A 21,638-nucleotide genomic window follows, 5' to 3' on the forward strand; every position below is an offset into this window, starting at 1 on the left:
CGGCAGACTCAGCCAGAGGGGCGAGTCCAACGAGACGAACGAATGGGCGTTAAAAGGGAGCGATGGCAAAAAAATACATTCATTACGATTTGTTCGCTCGTTGGATTCACATGCAGGCTAAAAAGGGTCCTTTTCAGGATCACAAAATAATCTTCAATCTAAAGAGTTTATTGTTTTGTTATCACTCGATATCCCCATCTTGTTCGGCTAAACCTTTCTGTTTAGCGATTGCGTTTGCCACTCGCCACAGCTTTCACAGTTGGAAAATTTCTTCCCATCCAGCTTATGACATATTTTACAGTAAATTACATTCAATGGCACGTCGCATTACCACCACTCAGTGTCGGATTGGAGGTAATTTTAACCTGTAATTGAACATTTGCGATGACAGTGGTACAGTGTCGACTTTCAATATGGGGTCATAATTTGGACCCCGAACTCTATGTTTACAAAAATGTCCAACTAAATATCTCGCATTACAGGTCCGTCCAATTAGCTAAATGTCGAGATAAGTGTAAATTACTGTACTTTCAATCTAGAAGCAATTTAAGAATTCACATACTCATCAGATCCTGGCAAACAAATTATGAAAAAATCAATTTGTGTTTTATGATTATTTTGGATAATGTTTTAGAAAGCATTGAACTGTATTTCCTAAACTCTTTTTTGGAAGGTTTAATGGCCCTGAAAAGCGCCTTGTTTTATGGAATGCGGTTTTTAAACTGTCTAATGAATGTTGACTTTATTTAGATAAAGCGCAAGACCCCGGTCCAACACGAACCGTGGTCTGCCTTCAACTACCAACTACTGATGAGAGCCTGTCTCTTACAAAATATGTTCTTATATACTAGTTTACAAAATAAACTTAAACTCTACACAAACATTTTCATAATTTACTGGGTGGAGCATCGCACAGGGAAATGATACAAGTAGAAAGTGAAAGAGATAGAACGAGGACGGAGAAATGTTCTTGTGCTTGCAATTGGGTTTCCGCCTTGCACGCACAAGCATGTCTCAAGTGGGTCATTGAAATAAAACACTGACGCTTGCGTCGTGCGACGAATTGTACACACGGTTCAAGTATCATGTTTACTTCTTTGGTGGGAATGTTGTTTCTGCGGTCATAAATTGTTTGGTGGGTGATAAACAATTTATGACCTGTGGTTAAAGAGGGTTTGGGATCTCGAGTTCATTTAGTGTGAAATGAGAAGGACTATTTATGGATAGGGATAATGGGATGAAGATGTGAGAAAGAATATGGAAAAGGGAAATACTGCCACAAATGGTTCCAATTTAGAAAACTTAGTACTCGTGGTTTTGAAAAAACCCATTTCGAACGCCCTCGATGCCGCCTTGTTCTGGATTTGCCACCAAAGCAGTTTGTATAAATAACAAACTTTTGACGTAGGACTACGTCTAACCGGAAGATATAGGGGGTGAAATGAAAATCTAGGCACTGAACAAGTAGGAAAAAATGCAAGATTTGGAACGCTTATAACTCGAGCATTTCTCAATAGATCGCAAAGGTTTTTGCATCAATTGATAGGAAATATATCTACGCATCTATCATAATGAATAACATTTCAGTTTTCATGAGATAAATAATTGAATAATTGTGAAATATCAAGCATTGTCAAAATGCACTATGTGCCCATTTTTGATTGGTCCATTTTGTGCTCCTCAAATCGTACCGACCAAAACGGTCAACCAGAGCAGCAGCGAAATACAATGAAGCACGATTGGAAAGGAAAAAGAAAAAATATGAACGAAACATTGGTCGCAGTCTCACACATGCGTAATTCTCGCACCAGCCAGTCAGCTTAAAAATCCCCGCTCTGCTGCTGTAACGATCATTCTCATCCAAACCGTACACCACATCATTCTTTGTGTGGACACCGACTGGATAACATCGTTGCTGGACGGGCTGGACGGCGAGGGATCGAGTGCCTTTCTCAAGGCAAGAGGGCGGAGGTGGTAGCGCTGGAGTAAAATAGAGTAGTGTTTTCAAAGGGCCTTTCTCAAGGCTAGAGACGAATGAACTGAAAAAGTTTAAAGTCTCTATAATACAATACCATTACCATTACCATTACACCACATCGTTTCGCATCACATCACATCAACAAACCAACACAAACAGCCATGTCTGGATATGGCAAAGGAGGAAAAGTGAAGGAAAAGGCAAAATCCCGCTCGAACCGTGTTAGTCTGGAGTTCCCCGCAAGGGTAGCTAGGCCGAGCGCGTTAGTACCAGTGCATCAGTCCACCTAGCCGGCGTTATATAGTTTCGGCCGCCGAAGTGGAAAAGCTGCTCGCGACGATAAGAAAACCTACATTCAGAACAGACCACATTCGGTTCGGTGGACATCAAGACAACAACAGGCAGTTGCAGCGAGTGGCGAGTGGCAAACGGAATCGCAAAACGACAGCAGGTAGCGGAAGAAAAAAGTTTGTTCTTTATACAATCTGCTTTGGTGGCAAATCCAGAACAAGGCGGCATCGAGGGCGTTCGAAATGGTTTTTTTCAAAACCACGAGTACAAAGTTTTCTAAATTGGAACCATTCCATAAAACATGGCGCTTATCAGGGCCATTAAACCTTTAAAAAAGAGTTTACGAAATACAGTTCAATGCATTCTAAAATAATATCCAAAATAATAATAAAACACAAATTGATTTTTTCATAATTTGTTTGCCAGGATGTGATGAGTATGTGAATTTGGCAGTTGTTCTGAGCTTATTGATAGTTGGGGACTTTCCTGATTATTCAACTTTCACCAATTCTCAAATTGTTTCCAGATTGAAAGTACAGTAATTTACAATTACTTCGACATTTAGCTAATTGGACGGACATGTAATGCGACATATTTAGTTGGACATTTTTGTAAACATAGAGATCCAAATTATGAACCCACATTGAAAGTCGACACTGTACCACTGTCATCGCAAATGTTCAATTACAGGTTAAAATCGCCTCCAATGCGACACTGAGTGGTGCTTCGGCACGTCGCATAAAATGTAATTTACTGTACAACATGTCACAAGCTGGATGGGAAGAAATTTTCCAACTGTGAAAGCGAGTGGCAACAAATCGCTAAACAGGAAGGTTTAGCCGAACAAAATGGGGATATTGAGTGATAACAAAACAATAAACTCTTTAGATTAAAGATGATTTTGTGGTTCCGGATCAGCAGTCGGAAAACGCTCTTTACATGGAGCTGGTATACTTCGTCACCTCTTTGGTACCTTCGGAAACCGCATGTAAGTTCACCGGGCAGCAACAGACTAATTGCGATCTGGATTTCCCACGCCGTAATGGTTGACCGCTTATTGTATAGGGTCAGACGCGAGGCTTCCGCTACGATACGCTCAAAGATGCATTGACGAAGCTCATGACGCTCAGCGCCTTCGATGAGAAACCGGTGTCGAAATGAACCTGCTTCAGCACCTTATGATGTAGATAGCATATGATTCCTTCTGCTTCTTGTCGGTTTCAGAGATATTCTTCTGCGCCGTTCCGAACTTTTTGGCGGCTTTTCCGCTATTCCGCTGCTCGCGACGATAAGAAAACCCTCATTCAGAACAGACCACATTCGGTTCGGTGGACATCAAGACAACAACAGGCAGTTGCAGCGAGTGGCGAGTGGCAAACGCAATCGCAAAACGGCAGCAGGTAGCAGGAGAAAAAAGTTTGTTCTTTGTACAAACTGCGTTGGTGGCAAATCCAGAACAAGGCGGCATCGAGGGCGTTCGAAATGTTTTTTTTTCAACCACGAGTACAAAGTTTTCTAAATTGGAACCATTCCATAATACAAGGCACTTTTCAGGGCCATTAAACCTTTCAAAAAATAGTTTACGAAATACAGTTTAATGCTTTCTAAAACAATATCCAAAATAATAATAAAACACAAATTGATTTTTTCATAATTTGTTTGCCAGGATATGATGAGTATGAGAATTTGGCAGTTGTGCTGAGCTTATTGATGGTTGGGGACTTTCCCAATTATTCAATTTTCACCAATTCTTAAATTGCTTCTAGATTAAAAGTACAGTAATTTATATTTAGCTCGACTTTTAGCTAATTGGATGGATCTGTAATGCGACATTTTTGTAAACATAGAGTTCGGGGTCCAAATTATGACCCCACATTGAAAGTCGACACTGTGCCACTGTCATCGGAAATGTTCAATTACAGGTTAAAATCGCCTCCAATGCGACACTGAGTGTTTCTCCGGCATGTCGCATTAAATGTAATTTACTGAACAACATGTCACAAACTGGATGGGAAGAAATTTTCCAACTGTGAAAGCTGTGGCGAGTGGCAAACGCAATAGCTAAACAGGAAGGTTCAACCGATCAAGATGGGGATATCGAGTGATAACAAAAACACAACACCAAAGGTTCTTTTCAGAACCATCAACATGTTCATAAAGAGTAAACAGTAAACTAATCCATTTTTCAGGTAGATAGGTAGGTATTTACGTAGGAGAAGAAAATAAAACAATATATTCAAAATATATATTTAACAAAAGCTGTCCCCTTTGTATAGTCCTACGTCACTCCGGTTATGTCCCCGACATTACCCACCCGTCTTTTTTTCTTCTGCTACCTGATGCCGTTTGCGATTGCGTTTGCCACTCGCTGCAACCGCCTGTTGTCTTGATGTCCACCGAACCGAATGTGTTCTGTTCCGAATGCGGGTTTTCTTATCGTCGCGAGCAGCTTTGCCAGCTAACTCGATCACTTGGCCGGCGAAACTATATAACGCCAGCTAGGTGGACTGGTGCACTGGTACTAACAAGGAGCTGGAATTGACAGGTGGTTCGTTTTCGACAGTATGAGGATAAGGCATGGATGATGCGAGAGGGGATGAAAAATGACAGCGGCTTTTTTTGTTTATAAACAAAGTAGATCAAATCTTTATGCTACATAGCGGTCCCCACCAACATATACCTACGCTGGGCTGGTTTCAATCGAACTAGCTGTTGTGTCTCACAACCCGAACGATCAGGCGAGTCGTCAGCTAAAGCAATATGGCACAAGCCCACCGGTTATTAAGAGCCACCTCTTTTATATACCCGCCAGCAAAGCTCCCACAATCGCTGAGTTTCCAATCCCAGCAGCAACGGCAACAACCCTCACGTCCCGTAGAACAGCAATGCAGACAATAACTTGCAGCAGTCACCGAAACACTACAATGGCAAACAGCGTAAACAAAACCAACATTTATGCGCAGCAAACACATAGCGGCATGCACTCCTCATTGCATGCCATTTGTTATCCTCTTTCTCGGAAAACTCTAGCCGTTCGTTTGGCCGCTGTCAATTCGAACTCAAGTAATGGCTGAACAGCGGTTCTGACATAACGTTCCACCTTACTATACCGCCTTGGGTACTAACGCGCTCGGCCTAGCTACCCTTGCGGGGAACTCCAGATCAACACGGTTCGAGCGGGATTTTGCCTTTCCCTTCACTTTTCCTCCTTTACCATGTCCAGACATGGCTGCTTGGGTTGGTTTGTTGATGTGTTGTGATGCGAACCGATGTGGTGTACGGTTTGAATGAGAATGATCGTTACGGCAGCGGAGCGGGGATTTTTAAGCTGACTGGCTGGCTCGAGAATTACGCATGTGTGAGACTGCGACCAATGTTTCGTTCATTTTTTTCTTTTTCCTTTCCAATCGTGCTTCATTCTATTTCGCTGCTGCTCTGGTTGCCCGTTTTGGTCGGTACGATTTGAGGAGCACAAAACGGACCAATCAAAAATGGGCACATAGTGCATTTTAACAATGCTTGATATTTCACAATTATTCAATTATTTATCTCAAGAAAAATTAAATGTTATTCGTTATTATAGTTATTATATTACTTGTTCAGTGCCTAGATTTCCATTTCACCCATTTCATATCTTCCGGTTAGACGTAGTCCTACGTCAAAAAAAATCGGGAATTCACCCAGACGTAATGCATTGCATTGAAAAAAATGGACTAATTTTACCAATTTTTCATTCGTTCACCTTAACATCTGGTGATGAGACCCCTTGTGCATCGTCAATCATAGTAACCCATGAGTTTTCCAACAAAATTTGGCAGTGCTATCCGTCAAACTGCGAAAGTTATGGCGAAAGCTTCATCCCGTTGCGAAGAAAGTGGACATCGTGAAGTACATGTTCTGGTATCTTACACTTCTGGAGTAGAATGAGAGCATTGAAAGAAAGCCTGGTTCCGGCCGTCCGACGGTGGCTACAAGGTGGCTACCTCGTGTCGGACTTTGGGTCGGGAGGTCTGAGCAACGGGCCAAACAGTGAAGCATACTTAGCGGAGAAGGACATCATCTTGCGGAAACGTAAGTCAAGAGCGGCCGTGTAGAAACAGCAAGTTGTGACCGAAAGACAAAGAAATAAAGAAAGTGGTGGACCACGTTGGAATAGAGGAATAAATCGTCGAAGTTCTTACTAAGGATACGCCGATTGCGATGCTTTGAAAAGAAAGGAAAACCATCGGAGTCCAATTATCTACGATCAATGGGGAATGTTATGTTATGAATGAATACATTCTTATAACGGATCAGAGTATTGTTAAAGCCACAATGACTAGCTTAGTGTAATAATTGAGCCCATTCATTTACGTTCCATAGCTCTTCAAAACCTTCTTTCTGTTCGCATTTGTATCGCACAAGCTGTGAAAAGAACAACAGAAGGAACAGAACGGTGATTTATTGATTTTTTTTTACTCTAGATGTCCTCTAGGTATGCATACCGTCACTTCATGCGTTCCTTTTGGTTTAAATTCAAATACTAATCGTACATACCGGATGCGGTTATGGTGATCCTCCAGACATATATCTATCAGCTCCAATTTATGCTCAATTTCATCGAGATCCGCCTGGAACCGGTTGAAAGGCGATCCTCTTTCTCCATTCTGCAATTGCTTCATGCCTTCATCGTGTTTCGTTTGAAGATCTTCCAGCTCCGATTGCAATTGATTTAGGCGGAGCTCCATTCTAGTAAATTTGGCTTCTTTCGTTTTTTCACCAACCCTGGCCGTTTGTTGGTATTTCTCGTGCATTGATAACACCCTATCGATTTCCTCCTTCAGTTGGTCGAGTCGTGCGATAAGCTCCGAACGCCATGACTCAATTTGCTGTGAAATACAAAAAATATTAGGCTTTTCACAGATATCGCGCCAAAAAATTGATCTTATACCTGAGTCTGCTTCGCCATCGTATTAACATCGATTTTGCACCGTTCCATATCCAGTCGGCGACCCTCCGACTCCTCATTGATGCACTTCTTGAGTCCATTTAGAACCTCGCCCACCTTACCGGTCCACTCGTCCGCTAGCTGCGCTCTCTTCTTCAGCTGCCCCAAATCGGTAATAAGTTCCAGCCGCTGACGGATTTCCTCGTTCAGCGAACCCCGCAGCGCCACCAGCTCCTGTTCCAAACTGCGCAGCTTCTGCTGCTCCACCAGGGAGAGATACACTCCGTTGGGAATCGGTGCCGTCGGCAGCGGTGGTGGAGGAGATGAGGAAGCGGGTGACTGTGAGGAGGGTGAGGGCCACTCACCGAAACCCGCCGGGCAGCGATTCAAGTGACGGTCCATTTCCTTCCGAACGATGTGCGCTCCGCAAGAGTTGGGGCACTTTTGGGACACGGCGCCGCAGGTGAGAATGTGGGCCTATCGACGCAACGATAGAAGGGTTATCTGCTTATCTTATCTCTCTAGTAGTGAGTATCAGGGTTTGTGTACATGCATATTTTTGGTGTTGCACCTAGACTAGCTATACTCAACCTGCGGCCCGCGGGTCGATCCATTTCGTGTGTGTAATAATTGCGAAAACCTAAGAAATCATAACCTTACTTTTGACGTAGGGTTACGTCTTTCAGTAATGGTGTCAAATCAGAAATCAGAGCACGTTTTTATGAAATAGTTTTAACGTTAATAACTATTTTTTCTGGGACTGTATTTAGATGATCTGCATACCAATCGAATTGGAAATTCTCTAAGATTTTTGATATGCTCTACAATACGATTTCCTATTTTATAAAAGTTTTAAATGACAACAAATGAAGCATTCCTATTTTCCTATACATTTGTTCGGCCCATTTGTGTGCCTACCTATCCATGCTGTCCATAACGAACAACAAATCTATCAGCAAAGCACATTATTCATAAACCACTGCGAATTCGGCGCCCGTGGAGCACTTAATCGAAATGAAAATGCAGCATTCGTTCTACGGACGATGTGAATAGAGAAAATATTGCAATTTAAGCTCCGACCGTTTTCAATTTATTGAGCCTAAACAATCGATACGCGATTTCAGATCACAGCATTTACGATCCATCAGTCAATCAGCTAGCGATCGGACGGCAGCAAAGCTTTCCAAATGGCCATTCTGGCGGCCGGGAGTTTAGTTTCATTTTTTCGATTGGCCTTAACTAGATGCGATTGCACTGGGAAAATTTGGAACCTCTACAAAAAATTATCATCTTTTAAGTAACGATCTCGCTCAAGCTAGCAGACTACAACCTTACTCAATGCTGATGTCACACATTGGCTGAGACCAACCAGCCCAGGAAGTTGAAAGTCTCAAAAATAAAGAATTAAAAAAAATAAAAATAAAAAAAAAAGTCACAGAAGGTTGTGTCCGAGACACGACCGCATAGTTGACGTAGGATTACGTTAGGCTATCTGTCGCATGCTGATTTTTGATGTTTGAAAAAATATATTGTTAAACTCTTTGATAATGATCTGATGGCCCTGAAAAGGGCCGTTTGATTTGGTTGTTGGGTATTTTTTGTTCATTTCACCAGTGTTACAATCGAGCTTTCGCTATCAGTGATAGAAAGTTGTTTCAGCTCCGATGCACGTTTACGAGATTGGCGCTCATATTGCGTATATTCCGACATATTCACTCGCGTAAAACTTTATGGAGCAACAAAAACAACAATTCACTTCTGTTGTTTTTTTGGCAGCGGTAGCTTTTTCGGAGCCGCTGCTGCTTATTTCTGTTTTTATTTTGGTGGTTTTCGTTGACACCATCACGTCGAGCTAAACAGCGAATAGGAAATTTGATACACTGGATATTGTCATGTAGAACCTTGCGATACGCTTCGATCCTCCTTTGCCTTCCTTGCCGCATGAAGTCATGTTGGTTGATGTTGATCTGATGTGACCACACTTAAAACACTAAAAACATATATGTTTACCGATCTGAGCGTCGAACAAAATGAGAAATCTGACTGAGCAGCAGCATCAGCAGAAAGAGATAACATGCCTGAAACTTTCTGCTCATGATGTTTGCTGTTGCCATCAGTACTGGACCGATGCGGGACACAGCTCGATTGTTGATGTTAGGCCTCGATGTTTACCGCCGCTGCTGCTTCTACTGCCACTTACTTAAGTTCGATATGAGACACAGCTCAATTGTTGACCGCTCAGATTCGATGCTCGTCTTGAAGTTCACTGCTGCACTTTCACGATTCCAAGAAGCGTGTGCTCGCACTTCTGATGGAGAGAGCGTGCCCGAAATGCTCCGCTCGCGATGCTTGCTGCTGCCACTAGTAGAGTAGTAGTAGTTTGTCGCTGCTTATACTGCCATAGAAGCTTGATGTGAGGCACAGCTAGCCTATTGACCACACAGCTTCGATGCTCGTCTATATATTAGCCGCGTCCACCGCTGCTGCTCTCCACTGTTGTCCGTTCCACGTCCGTTGTAAAAATGAATAAAATCCACGAACGCTCCATCCTTTTATATCATTTGGTATGTGTGAAGTAGGCGCCTCCTCCTCGATTGTCATGCAGCTTGCCGGTGAACGAACGAATCGGGCGCGAAAAAGAAATGACTTCAATTTCGATCAATCAGGCCTAGGTATCTTCTGTTTGGATAGTGCTTGAGATTTTTTAATTGTTCGATTGTTAGTTACATGATATATATTATTTTATTCAATGTGAAAAATTATTATGGAGTGCCGACAACGTATGATGCAAACATCTCATCAATCCATCATGAAATGAATGAGCAATAAGCGTTTGAAATTGGACGGGTCGCTCATTTATTTTCTAACGATAATTTATTTTCTAACCGGGAAGCAGTTGACATATTACGCTGCACTTTTATGTACATGAAAAACCACTTTTAACATGCGGGGAAAAAATCTTATATGAAAATTGCCAGATGTCAATGTTGCCAAGCGTAGTTATTGATGGTTAACCCTTCCGTTACGAGCGTCGTCTATAGACGACATCCGCGCGACGTCCTGTGTGTACGAATGTCGTCTATAGACGACATCCACGCGACGAGCTGTGTGTACGAGCGTCGTCTTTAGACACCTTAAATTCATACTGTTCTTCGATCACACCAGCGCGATGTGCATACTTTTCGGCGCAGTGCTCCGTACAGGGGTAGCACTTCGGCGGAGCACACTGCCGTAATGAAAGGGTTAAACCGACGCCGAACCGAATAGCGATGAACGCACCCATATCACGAACTTCGACATTTGATTTGCTATTATGGTGCTACTCCCTTACCGCATCCAGTCAGGTTGGTTGATGGAAAGTATGTTTCTGACGTGATAAGTTTCCTGTTAGTTGCACATGATCAAAGAAAATGTAAAAGTAAACAGTATTTTTGATCGTAGTTTTATATCATTTTTATGATAAGTGGAAAACAATAAATTAAACTCTTTCGTTTCAAAGCAATATCGAAAGTCCTGAGAAGAACTGGAATGGTTAAATGGGTTGCGTGCTAATGTAATGAGGTTTCTGTCGGATGTAGTAGTTGTTAACTTTTTGGCAGCGGTAGTTTTTTCGGAGTCGCTGCTGCTTTCCTTGGCTTTGGCATCTTCGGCTTCTGTGCGACGGTTTGCAAGGGTTTCGTTGACACCATCACGGTGAGCTAAACAACGGATAGCGGGTTTGATACACTGGATGTTGCCATGTGGAACCTTGCGATACACTATTCCTTAACCGGGTCCTTTGTCTCCTTTACCTCCATAACCGCATCCAATTGTATTGGTTGATGTGAGCAGAAGTACCAGCAATGCACACTAGAAATACATATGTTTATCGATCTGAGCGTCCAATGAATGAGAATGAGAAATCTGACTGAGTAGCAGCAGCAGCAGTAGAGAAAGAGAGCATGCCTGAAACTCTCTACTCATGATGTTTGTTGTCGCCAACAGTAGTGAACCGATGCGAGACACAGCTCGATTGTTGAGGTTCAGCCTTGATGTTTACCGCTGCTGCTGCTGCTACTGCCACTTATGTGAGACACAGCTCAATTGTTGGCCGCTCAGATTCGATGCTGCACTTTCACGATGCCAAGAAACGTTCTCGCACTTCTGACGAAGAAAGCGTGCCTGAAACGATCCGCTCGTGATGCTTGCTGCTGCCACTATTAGTAGACCGGTTTCAACAACCGTTGCTACTGTTTGCCGCTACTTATGCTGCCATAGAAGCTCGATGTGAGACACAGCTCGCATTTTGACCGCTCAACTTCTATGCTCGCCTATATATTAGCCGCTTTCACTGTTGCTGCTCTCCACTTGTTGTTGTCCGTTCCACGTCCGTTGTAAGAATGAATGAGATCCACGAATGCTCCTTGCTTTTATATCATTTGGTATGTGTGATGTAGGCGCCTCCTACTCGATTGCCATGCAGCTTGCCGGTGAGAGAACGAATCGGGCGCGAAAAAGAAATGACGTCAATTTCGACCAATCAGGACTGGGTATCTCTGTTTGGATAGGGGTTGAATTTTTTCAATTGTTCGATAGTTAGTTGTATGATACATACTATTTTATTCAATGTGAAAAATTGTTATGGAGTGCCGTAATCGTTTGATGCAAAAATCTCATCAATCCATCATGAAATGAATGAGTAACAAGCGTTTGAAATTGGACATTTTTCACGATGCGATCGATTTTCATTTTTCAATTTGTACCCCAATATGTTCCCGAAAGACGTAATCCTACGTCAAAATGATGTCGCACACAGCGGATTCATTCGATACAAAGAAGAATGGACGATAGATATCGCACACAGTGGTGCAATTTTGTTCGGTGGAGACACCGCGTCGATTCCATGCCGTCTAGCGGACAGTACTTCTGTATTTTTGCACCACATCCCCTTGTGTATCTGTACTGGAGTGTAAGATTAAAGTTTCGAAAATGAGAGCGTTACGGTAGGGCTGCAAGGTTTGATCATTAATACCTCTTTGTCGGTAAAACGAAGTAGAAATTTCGAATGTATTCGAAAGATAAAAGGTGTATGAGTAATGATTGTTACTTACTGACCCAAAAACTTGCTTTGAAAGTAAACTATTGAAATCCCAAAAATCTGATAGGTATATTTACAGATTTTTGGGATATAAATTCAGTCAAGATTGATGTTTGTCATTCTTGTCATCGGCTTGTAGTGAAGGCATTAGCAAAAAAAATCGCCTCAGAATATGCACGAAGCAAACATAGTGAAGGGCTTGCACTGTCGACCAAAAGCAAATCAGAAGAGAAATATTAAATAAAGCGTACCACGTTGGTTTTCAAACCGTTAGTTGGAGATTTTCATGTATGATTGAATCACACGTAAGAATTATTGAATCTATACGTTATCAAATAGATGACGATGGTGAGGGACAAATATATAATCGTCTGGGGCCATCGTGTATTCTTCTCGCGAGAACAATAATGAAACATAAATCAACTGCTTCTACAAAAGCACCGGGTCGGATCTTTTCAGGTCCACCAGAACTTACCACTTTGCTGGCTGAACGAAATAGTTTGATACTACTTCATTCGGAAGATAAACTGTCTACGCGTTATATGCTTGTTACTTCTTGTTACTTGTGCAAATAACAGGAAAGCTGAAGATTATTCTTCCATACCAGTAAAATACATTCCTCTTATAGTGAAGTATTGGTGTTAATGGGACTTAAAAATCAAACTGTTTTGAGATTACGTCTTTCGGGAGCTTATTGGGGGTACAAAATAGAAACAATGGAAAATCTATCGCATCACGAAAATTATTCAAATTCGAGAGCTTATTACTTAGTTGTTGGAGGCTTCAAAAACTCAGAGTGAAAGAACTTATGTTATTTTCCATTAATAATACAATATTGCGATCAAACACTTTTTTGTGCAATGTCTTCGATCAAGTGCTTCGAATGCTTATAACTCGAACATTTCTTAATAGATCGGAAGGATGTTTTGCATCATTTGATAGAAAACATTTCTACGCATCTATCACAATGAATAAAATGTTTTTGACGTAGGACTACGTCTTTCATTTCTATACCGGGGAGTAAAATCAAAGTTTCGAAAACGAAAGCGTTACGCCGGAGACCGAGATTTTGAGCGTAAATAGCTCCTAAACAACTGAACGAAATGGTATGATAAACACTTCATTCGAAAGATAAAATGTCTACGCGTTATATACTTGTTACTTTTTGGTCCAAAAACTTGTTTCAATAGCCTTAAAATTGCCTTCAAAACAGGCCATTGAAATCAGCAATCGGTATATAAGCGAGCGCCGCTCGGAAATCCACTCAGTTATAATTGAACAGCGATTGAGGTACCATCGCAGGAATGAATGGATGTTTCCCTAACACAGACTTCAAAACCATGGAGCCAGGGGAAATCGGCATTGCAAAATAGATAGAAGCAGCAGGTACTTTCGTACTCGTTCGCGCTTTTACAAATCGGAATGTTTACCTAACACAGACTTCAGAACCATGGAGAATGGGGGAATCGGCATTGTAAAATAGATGCAAGCTGCTGATACTTTTGTACTCGTTTGCGTTTCTGCAAATCGGAATGTTTCCCTAACACAGACTTTAGAACCATAGACCCAGGGGAAACTGGCATTGCAAAGTAGATGCAAGCAGCGGATACTTTCGTACCCGTTTGCACTTTTGCAAATCGGAATGTTTTCCTAATACAGACTTCAAAACCATGGAGCCATAGAAAATCGGCATTGCAAAATAGATACAAGCAGCGGGTACTTTTGTACTCGTTTGCGTTTTTGCAAATCGGAATGTTTCCGAAACCAATAAGTTGGGAAGATCGGCATTCCAGTACTTTTTATACCCCCATGTATTTTTACACTCCGGAATGCGTTTTGCTAACATGGTCTACAAAAGCGGGAACAAATGCAATGCTTCGGCTCGGTTATTCAAGACTGCATGTCCCTTCATGTCGCCAGCTCACTGAACTTCTACGCATACCGTTTGATGATTAGGCAAAATGTTGATAACTATTTGCTGCGATAACCACTGCCATATTGAATGAATTGACCTAAATTGGGATTTGTTTGCAATTGAATTCGTAAATTGTTTCATTCATTCACTAGTTTAATCAATAGCGATATCGTACCCAATGAGGAACATTCGAAGTGCCATTATTGCTAATTGAAAAAACACAAATAATTACTAAGCCAACGACAGTCCTACGTCGACCTTGCGGTTATATCATAGGTATAACCCATCCAAAGTTTTTTTCATGAGATAAGCAATTAAATAATAGTGAAATGTCAAGCCTTATCTAAACGCCCTAACAGCCACGTTTTAATTGGTCTGATTTACGGTTTCCCCAACACAGACTTCAAAACCAAGGAGCCTGGAGGAAATCGGCATTGCAAATACATGAAAGTTCGTTAGCGGTTCGAGAATAAGAGATGCGATAATTTCTGAAGGAAACCAAACGTAAAAGAGCGGTCATCAAATTTACTTGTAACGAAGGACATAATCTAATACAATAGATGAATTGATTTTACATGGTATTTGGTCAAACACTTGCAAGGCAAATATGTGGTATTCAATTGAATCCGAAAATTGTTTCATTCAATCAATAATTTATTCAAATACAAACAAATGATTACTAAGCCAACGGTAGTCCCACGTCAACCTTGCGGTTATATCCTAGATATAAACCACCCACTTTTGTTTTCTCTGTATAAGTGATAATCCACACATATACTTATTCGCTCACCCATTTACAAAAAGAAAATTTTCTAAATATTCATTCATCCATTCATTGAGAATTGATTCAAATGCTGTTCCCAAAAAATGATCACTAAACCAATGATAGTCTTACGTCAATCTTGCGGTTATATCACAGATATAACTCACTTATAGTTTTTTTTCGCTGGAAGAGAGCTTTTGTGAATTCTGGAATATGTTCGTATTTATTGGTGATGATTTTTCCAGCTAGTCTTCAAAAAGGACAATTTGAAAACCTGAAGTAAACACTCGTCTTTGTGGAAGACTATTTGGAAAGTATCATCTGCCTGGATGACTGATAAATGTATGAATCATTGGTGACTTTCATTCGACCAACAATTAAATTTTCTTAAATTCAAGCATTGTTTCCAGGTTAATAGTGGCATCAAATTGCAGCGCATTTGAAACCGGATGTGGGGAAGTATTTTTCAGTGCTGAGACCTGTGTAAGAATTTGAAAATTGTGAAAAATGATTCCGCAGCGGTTACTGTCGCCACCAGGGCCATACAATTTCACTTAAATTTACACGTCGTCACTCAATAATGAGCCTTTCGCCTTTAAAAACATAGAACCCCCCCACCTCCCAATCCTAGAGACGAGTAAGAGTGTCGAACATCGAAATAATCGTTTATCGATCGCTAAAACTTCAATATGCCAAGTTTGATTCCATTTGCTTGATTAGTTCTCGAGTTATTCAGCCCCCTTCAGAGAGGGAGGAGGAGTGTCAAACCACCATAGAAACATTTATTGAACCTTCATATGCCAAATTTGGCTCCATTTGCTTGAATAGTTCTTGAGTTACGCAGAAATTTATGCTTCATTTGTATGGCACGATAACTACTACCATAATGCATGAATTGACTTAAGTTGGGATTTGTTTACAATTGAATTCGTAAATAGTTTCCTTCATTCACTAGTTTTATTGATAATTTAATCAATACACACAGCAGATAGCTCTGCGCAGCGGCGATATTGTACCCAATGAGGAACGTCCGAGGTGGGATAATTGCTAATTGAAGAAACCCAATTGATTACTAAGCCAACGGCAGTCCTACGTCAACCTTGCGGTTATATCATAGGTATAACCCATCCATAGTTTTTGCTGATATAGACGGTGCGCCTCGTTTAATGCTTTTTACTTTAGTTGTTGTATTCGATGTATCGTAGCTACCCAGCAAACATTAGATATAATTAAGTACGATTTGGCATATTCTAAGTCATATATAAAGTGGTATCGAATCACAATCGTATATGATGTTGATCAAAGTATCTCTTGAATGGCGTTAACGTTCCCTGTGGAACTTTTGCCGTCCCAACGTAAGCATTAACTAGTGTCATTTATTAATACTTAGTTGAGATTTCTTAAGCCAAATAACACGCCTTGAATGTATTCCGAGGGGCAAGCTCTAGAATACGCGTGACCACAGTGCAAGTCGAAGGAAATTTCTTCGACGAAAAATCTCCCGGCCAGAACGGGAATCGAACCCGAACACCCGGCATGATAATGTGAGACGCTAACCACTCGGCCACGGGTGCACTAGGATACGTCGTGTATATCTACAATCGCATAAAATGCGGAAAACACGATCCTATTTTACATGACAGATTAGTCGTGTCGTAATTGGGTATAACAAGCATCGGTTTTCTGACAAACATTATCGTAAACTCAGTCTAATCGACATCATATATGTATATCATACAGACCCAGCAAACCTTGAATCGTATAACTTAGTACATGATAAGTCACATATGAGCTCGTGATTAAATCACAATCGCATGAAATACCAATCGAAATATGGGTCATATATATCTTAAATCGTATAAGATACAAAAACACTATTTTCCATGTCCTCGATGGATTAAGTCGTAACATTGTCGGAAAAAATTGCATATCAGCGTAAAAAGCATCGTATATCGTTATTTGCAGTGGTGGTGTGGCATATACGCATATCGTCTTCGTTTTTGCATGTATAAGCCAGTTATACGCATAATATATCATCCAAATGTGTCTTAGATGTATGTATATCGGCTCCAATTATGGCATTTTTTACGATTTAATGTTTTCTGGAGATGCAGTTCGTGAACTGTATAATTAATTCGTATAATTTAAATCAATGTAGTACTGCGAGGAATCATGTTACATGCTGTGGAAAATTATTCAACAAATTATCGTATAGCACCCAAAATTTATGATAGATGCTGCTATATACGCTGGTTATACGATTTACTGTTTGTTGGGAACTCAGTATCGGGACTATCCTCTTATCTTTCCACGCTAAAAATCTTTTGTTTATACTGAATACCGTTATCTATCATTCATAGAAGCTCTATATCAACTTGTGGAAAGGTTCACAGGACATAAGGATTCGTTCAGAAAAAGTGTTGAATATAGTATAGATTAGTATGATTGATTGATCTGGTGGCTGAGAGCAGACAAACGACCGCAAAGGGTTAATAATAAACTCATCATCACATCAAAGAATAATAAAACAACAGAAATTCAGTGGGTTTCGGTTACATTACTCTAAGCACTGAAAAGTTCGGTCAACGTTAGCCCAACTCGTAGATGATGTTGTAATTGAGTGCTTACACCTTTCGTTACCCCAACTCAGTTGGCTATGACGGCACCATTATGACGCCCAACCAAATTCAACGCATGCTACGCTTGCGATAAGGGCGCAAATTTTCGACCCATTTTGCGTACACACAAATCGGTTCTACTGATAAACTCACCTCAATTTCACCGTTTTCGAACCATTCGTTGCAGAAATAGCATGACGTTTTGTTAAACTTTATCTTCGTCGTCATCGAACTAAACATTTCGATGTTTGCTAAACGTTTAAATTGTGTCCGGAACGCTAAGCTTCTATCTGTGCACTAATTTGGTACATCGCTTACCCGCTGATTTCGTTTCGCTGGAGAACAAATGTGGATGAATTGTCGCTGCCGGATTCTTATCTATTGGGAGTTTTGCCGTCTGTTTCGCTCGCTATCCAGATAAGACTGCGCTGACACTCAGAATTGGAATGCGTGGATTCAGTTGGACGGTTCCAAGGGCGTCATCATCTAATAGGAATGCACACACAAACACGGTCTGCACAAAAATCTGACAGAATTCGTTTTTACTTTCTCACCAACATTTCAATACATCAACTTTTATGTCAACATTCAATACTGCTCTGATTCAATAAATATTGTCTTATTCACAATTCATTTGTACGACAAATGTTCGCAATTGGATGATAAAATTCTAACCTTAAATGCACAAGTTTGGTGGGTCGCAACTTGTGGTCCAAACAGATCGACAAATTCGCTCGTAACAAGTACCAACTCGCTCCGGCTATCAACTGGTATAAAAATGTTCGCTTCAAAATGGTTCGCTGATTCGGGCTCAAAATCCAAACAAAAATACAAAAAGTCCCCCCGCGCGTTTCAACACTTACACCCCGCCGAGCGCACCTCGTCCTCCTCGGCGGCGTTCAGCCTGATCGGTGCATTCTTCGTGTCGACGAACAGCTTCGGCATGCCCCTCCGGGCCTGGAGACTCGAGCTCGCCACAATCGTCTCGATGCGCTTCATCACCTTGTCCAGCAGCAGCTCGATGGCCGCCTTCACGTTGTGACCCGTGAACGCACTCGTCTCGATGTACTCGATGTGGTACTTGTCGGCCAGGCTTTTGGCCCTCGTTTCGCTGATCACTCGCTTGTGGTCCAGGTCCGCTTTGTTCCCGCACAGCACTATGTCCGGGTCCTCGCAGTACGCGTGCTGCTTCAGCTGCTCCATCCAGTCCTGCACGTCCAGGAAGCTCTGCTCGCTGGTGATGTCGAATATCAGAATGAAACCCATCGAGTCCCGGTAGAAGGCCGTCGTTAGGCTGCGGAAGCGTTCCTGGCCGGCCGTGTCCCACAGCTGCAGATGTACCCGGTGGTTGATGCCACTCGATGTGTACAGCTGCAAGAGAGATCGTACCCCTATAGATCGATGGAGCTTCGCATGAGGGTCCTCAGACAACGAACTCACCACTCGCTTCTCGCGGAAATCGATGCCAACCGTCGAGATGAACTTGGTGTTGAACACTCCATCGGTGTACTGGTAGAGGAAGCTCGTCTTGCCGACGCCCGAATCGCCGACGGCCAGAAATTTGATTAGGTAATCGTAATCTATCGATGCCATGTTGCTACCTACTCCCGCACGATGACAGTGCTCCTTTGGAGAAAAGAAATACAAGAAAAGCAAAGTTGTGGTTAGTAATAAGGCTTGCGTTCAACAGGAGAGAGGAGATGGAGGAAGAACATTCCCTCGCTTCCGGCCGAAACACTGTTCATGTCAAACCGTTAATGAAGATTGCGAATGGGTTTCACCCCCACCTTCTAGGCTGCTCAGGACGGGGCCAAATGGACTCCGCTGACACGTGAATGTGTGAAGAAGTGGGAGGAAATTAAAAGATCTTTATCCTGTTATAGAGTATCCCGACTGTCGGAGTTTGTTTGCATGCACGGCACGTGCACAGTATGAGCGCAGCAAATATGGAATCCTCGCAGAGTAACAGTGGAATTCAATATATTTAGCCGATGCCGATGGGGGGCAATCGAATGAGAACGAAAACGTGAGAAATATTGCATTGTCCAGACATTATTCATTGTTTGTGCCAGGCAAACATTGCGTGCTGATGACATTTAGGGGAAAAGGGGGGAATTTGGACCACCTAAGCAAATCGTCTAATATTTCCAAACCAATACGGTCTAAATAAAAAATGTCACATTGTATACTAAGCTACACTTGTTTTCTCTCAATCAATAATTTTTAATCATTATATCAAGCTTTAATCTACCAAATATATCATAAAATAAAAGAGATGATTTTTGGACATTAAAATTTGTGGCGGGGTGATTTGGACCATCTGTGGGGTGATTTGGTCCAGTGTGTGTTTCATCGAAAAAACATACTTATGTTTATGTAAAGTATTTTGGAATAATATTACAATTAGTAACAGTGTTCTGGGATCGATAACAGGTGTCTTGGCCATATTCCAGACCAGGAAAATTGGATTGAGACCATCTCGAATTCGGCATGGATTTTTTCACTGTTGTTCGAGCATTTTCAAACACTTTCGATGCTTGGTCAAAAAAATCCGTTCTTGATGGCCTGCGTTGCTCTTTCAAACTCCTCCTTCTTCCAACGTTGTCTGCCCATCCTCTTTTTGTAATTCAGCGACATCTGAAATCAATTAGACCAAAGAAAAACCTCAAATCTGTAGGACCAATTCACCCCACCAAAACGTGTCCATGACACCCCACACAGCATGCAAAAATTAAAATGCAATTAATTTCATTTATTGTTATCAAACCTACACTTTCGCTGCATCAAATTGTTCCTCTTCTGTAGGCGAACAGAACCTTACTGCACAATACACGAAAAGTTTGTTTAATCAGCGGGAAAAATCTTAAAAGCACGATCGGAAAACTCACATTTTTTGACAATCAAAGTGCTTGTTGTGTTCAAGCTACCATTTCCTTCACCTGTCGAATTTTACCAAAATTTTTTTACGTTAGTTACATACGGTTCATTAATGAAAGAAGATGACATTATAAAAAATCAAAGTTGAGCTGTACTTTTTGAGATAATGGGGTGGTCCAAATCACCCCGTATGTCCAACTCACCCCATGTTACCCTACATAGCTTTTCGTTTTTGTTTCGATTCATACGGTGTTCTTACTGTTGGAAGTTGTCTAAACATTGCACACTTTCCATTGCCGCATCCGGAAGGTTTCTTGATCAACGTGGAGTAACTTCAACTGCACGATGAAACGCTAGACAGAAGAGAGCAACATCAAAGCCAAATAACGAATCACAACTCAGACGAAGGAATAGAATTGTACTTAATATAGTCATGTTTTTCTGGGCTGTGACGAATCAATTGAAATCTCTCTCTAAAATGATTGCATAAATATTTTTATGTCTTATTGAGGCCACGATTTCATTCCTTGGATAGCGAAATGTTACTTTTTGATGTAGGATTACGTCTTTCGGGAACAAATTGGGTACAAATTGACGACACATGCGGCGGCTCATGTACTTACAATTATTGGTCAGCTATTTCCTGATAGATTTACGAGATTTTTTCAGCAATCGATCTGAGCACTCCATAACAATTCATCACGATGGATAAAATAATATATCATATGAAACTAACTATCAAACAATCGAAAAATCTCCAAACGGAAATACTTCGTTCTGATTGGTCGAAAATGAAAATACGGAGAAATCGTTCAATGCCGATCATAATACATCAAAGTAGAAGGAACTTTTGTTCCCACCGAAGTCTGTTCCCTAACAGTGACATCAGAACCAAGCTGCCTGGGGAAATCAGCATTGTAAACACATGAAAGTAGGGGGAGCTTTTGTTCCCACCGACATGTATTCCCTAACAGAGAGTTACGCACCAGACCCGTATGATTACGCTCAGCCAACAAGTATCGACATCACTATCTTGTCACGCTATCAACAGGCCGCGCTATCACCAAGCCACGTCATCACTAAGCCACCATCATTGCTTATGTCACCACTACCAACGAACCATCAGAACCAGGTAGAACGGAGCCTAGGTAAAAGAACAACTGGGCAGCACCAGAAAGCAGGAACGATACCT

General features: G+C 41.5%; 2 protein-coding genes across 8 annotated transcripts in view; both read right to left on the bottom strand.

The window, feature by feature from the left end:
• LOC129762951 (uncharacterized) overlaps positions 1-17,918 on the bottom strand; it is a 29,660-nt gene extending 11,742 nt beyond the window's left edge. The window contains exons 1-3 of one of the 2 annotated variants that reach the window (XM_055761588.1): positions 17,723-17,918; positions 7,200-7,673; positions 6,806-7,137 (exon numbers count right to left, since the gene is read on the bottom strand). In XM_055761588.1, the coding sequence (XP_055617563.1) occupies positions 6,806-7,137; positions 7,200-7,673; positions 17,723-17,809 (893 nt within the window). In that variant the 5' untranslated portion in view covers positions 17,810-17,918. Of the gene's footprint in view, positions 1-6,805; positions 7,138-7,199; positions 7,674-7,745; positions 9,351-17,722 lie in introns of those variants that run through there. The other variant, XM_055761596.1, reaches the window with a different exon arrangement.
• Positions 17,919-18,124: 206 nt separating this feature from the next.
• The window catches only part of LOC129762972 (ras-related protein Rab-27A), a 111,535-nt gene continuing 108,021 nt past the window's right edge, over positions 18,125-21,638 (bottom strand). For all 6 annotated transcript variants that reach the window (XM_055761650.1, XM_055761640.1, XM_055761631.1 and 3 more), the window contains exons 3-4: positions 19,010-19,195; positions 18,125-18,940 (exon numbers count right to left, since the gene is read on the bottom strand). In XM_055761650.1, the coding sequence (XP_055617625.1) occupies positions 18,422-18,940; positions 19,010-19,162 (672 nt within the window). In that variant the 5' untranslated portion in view covers positions 19,163-19,195 and the 3' untranslated portion in view covers positions 18,125-18,421. The remainder of the gene's footprint in view (positions 18,941-19,009; positions 19,196-21,638) is intronic.

This window comes from Toxorhynchites rutilus, chromosome 1 (assembly GCF_029784135.1).
Source record: "Toxorhynchites rutilus septentrionalis strain SRP chromosome 1, ASM2978413v1, whole genome shotgun sequence".
Taxonomy (NCBI): Eukaryota; Metazoa; Arthropoda; class Insecta; order Diptera; family Culicidae; genus Toxorhynchites; species Toxorhynchites rutilus.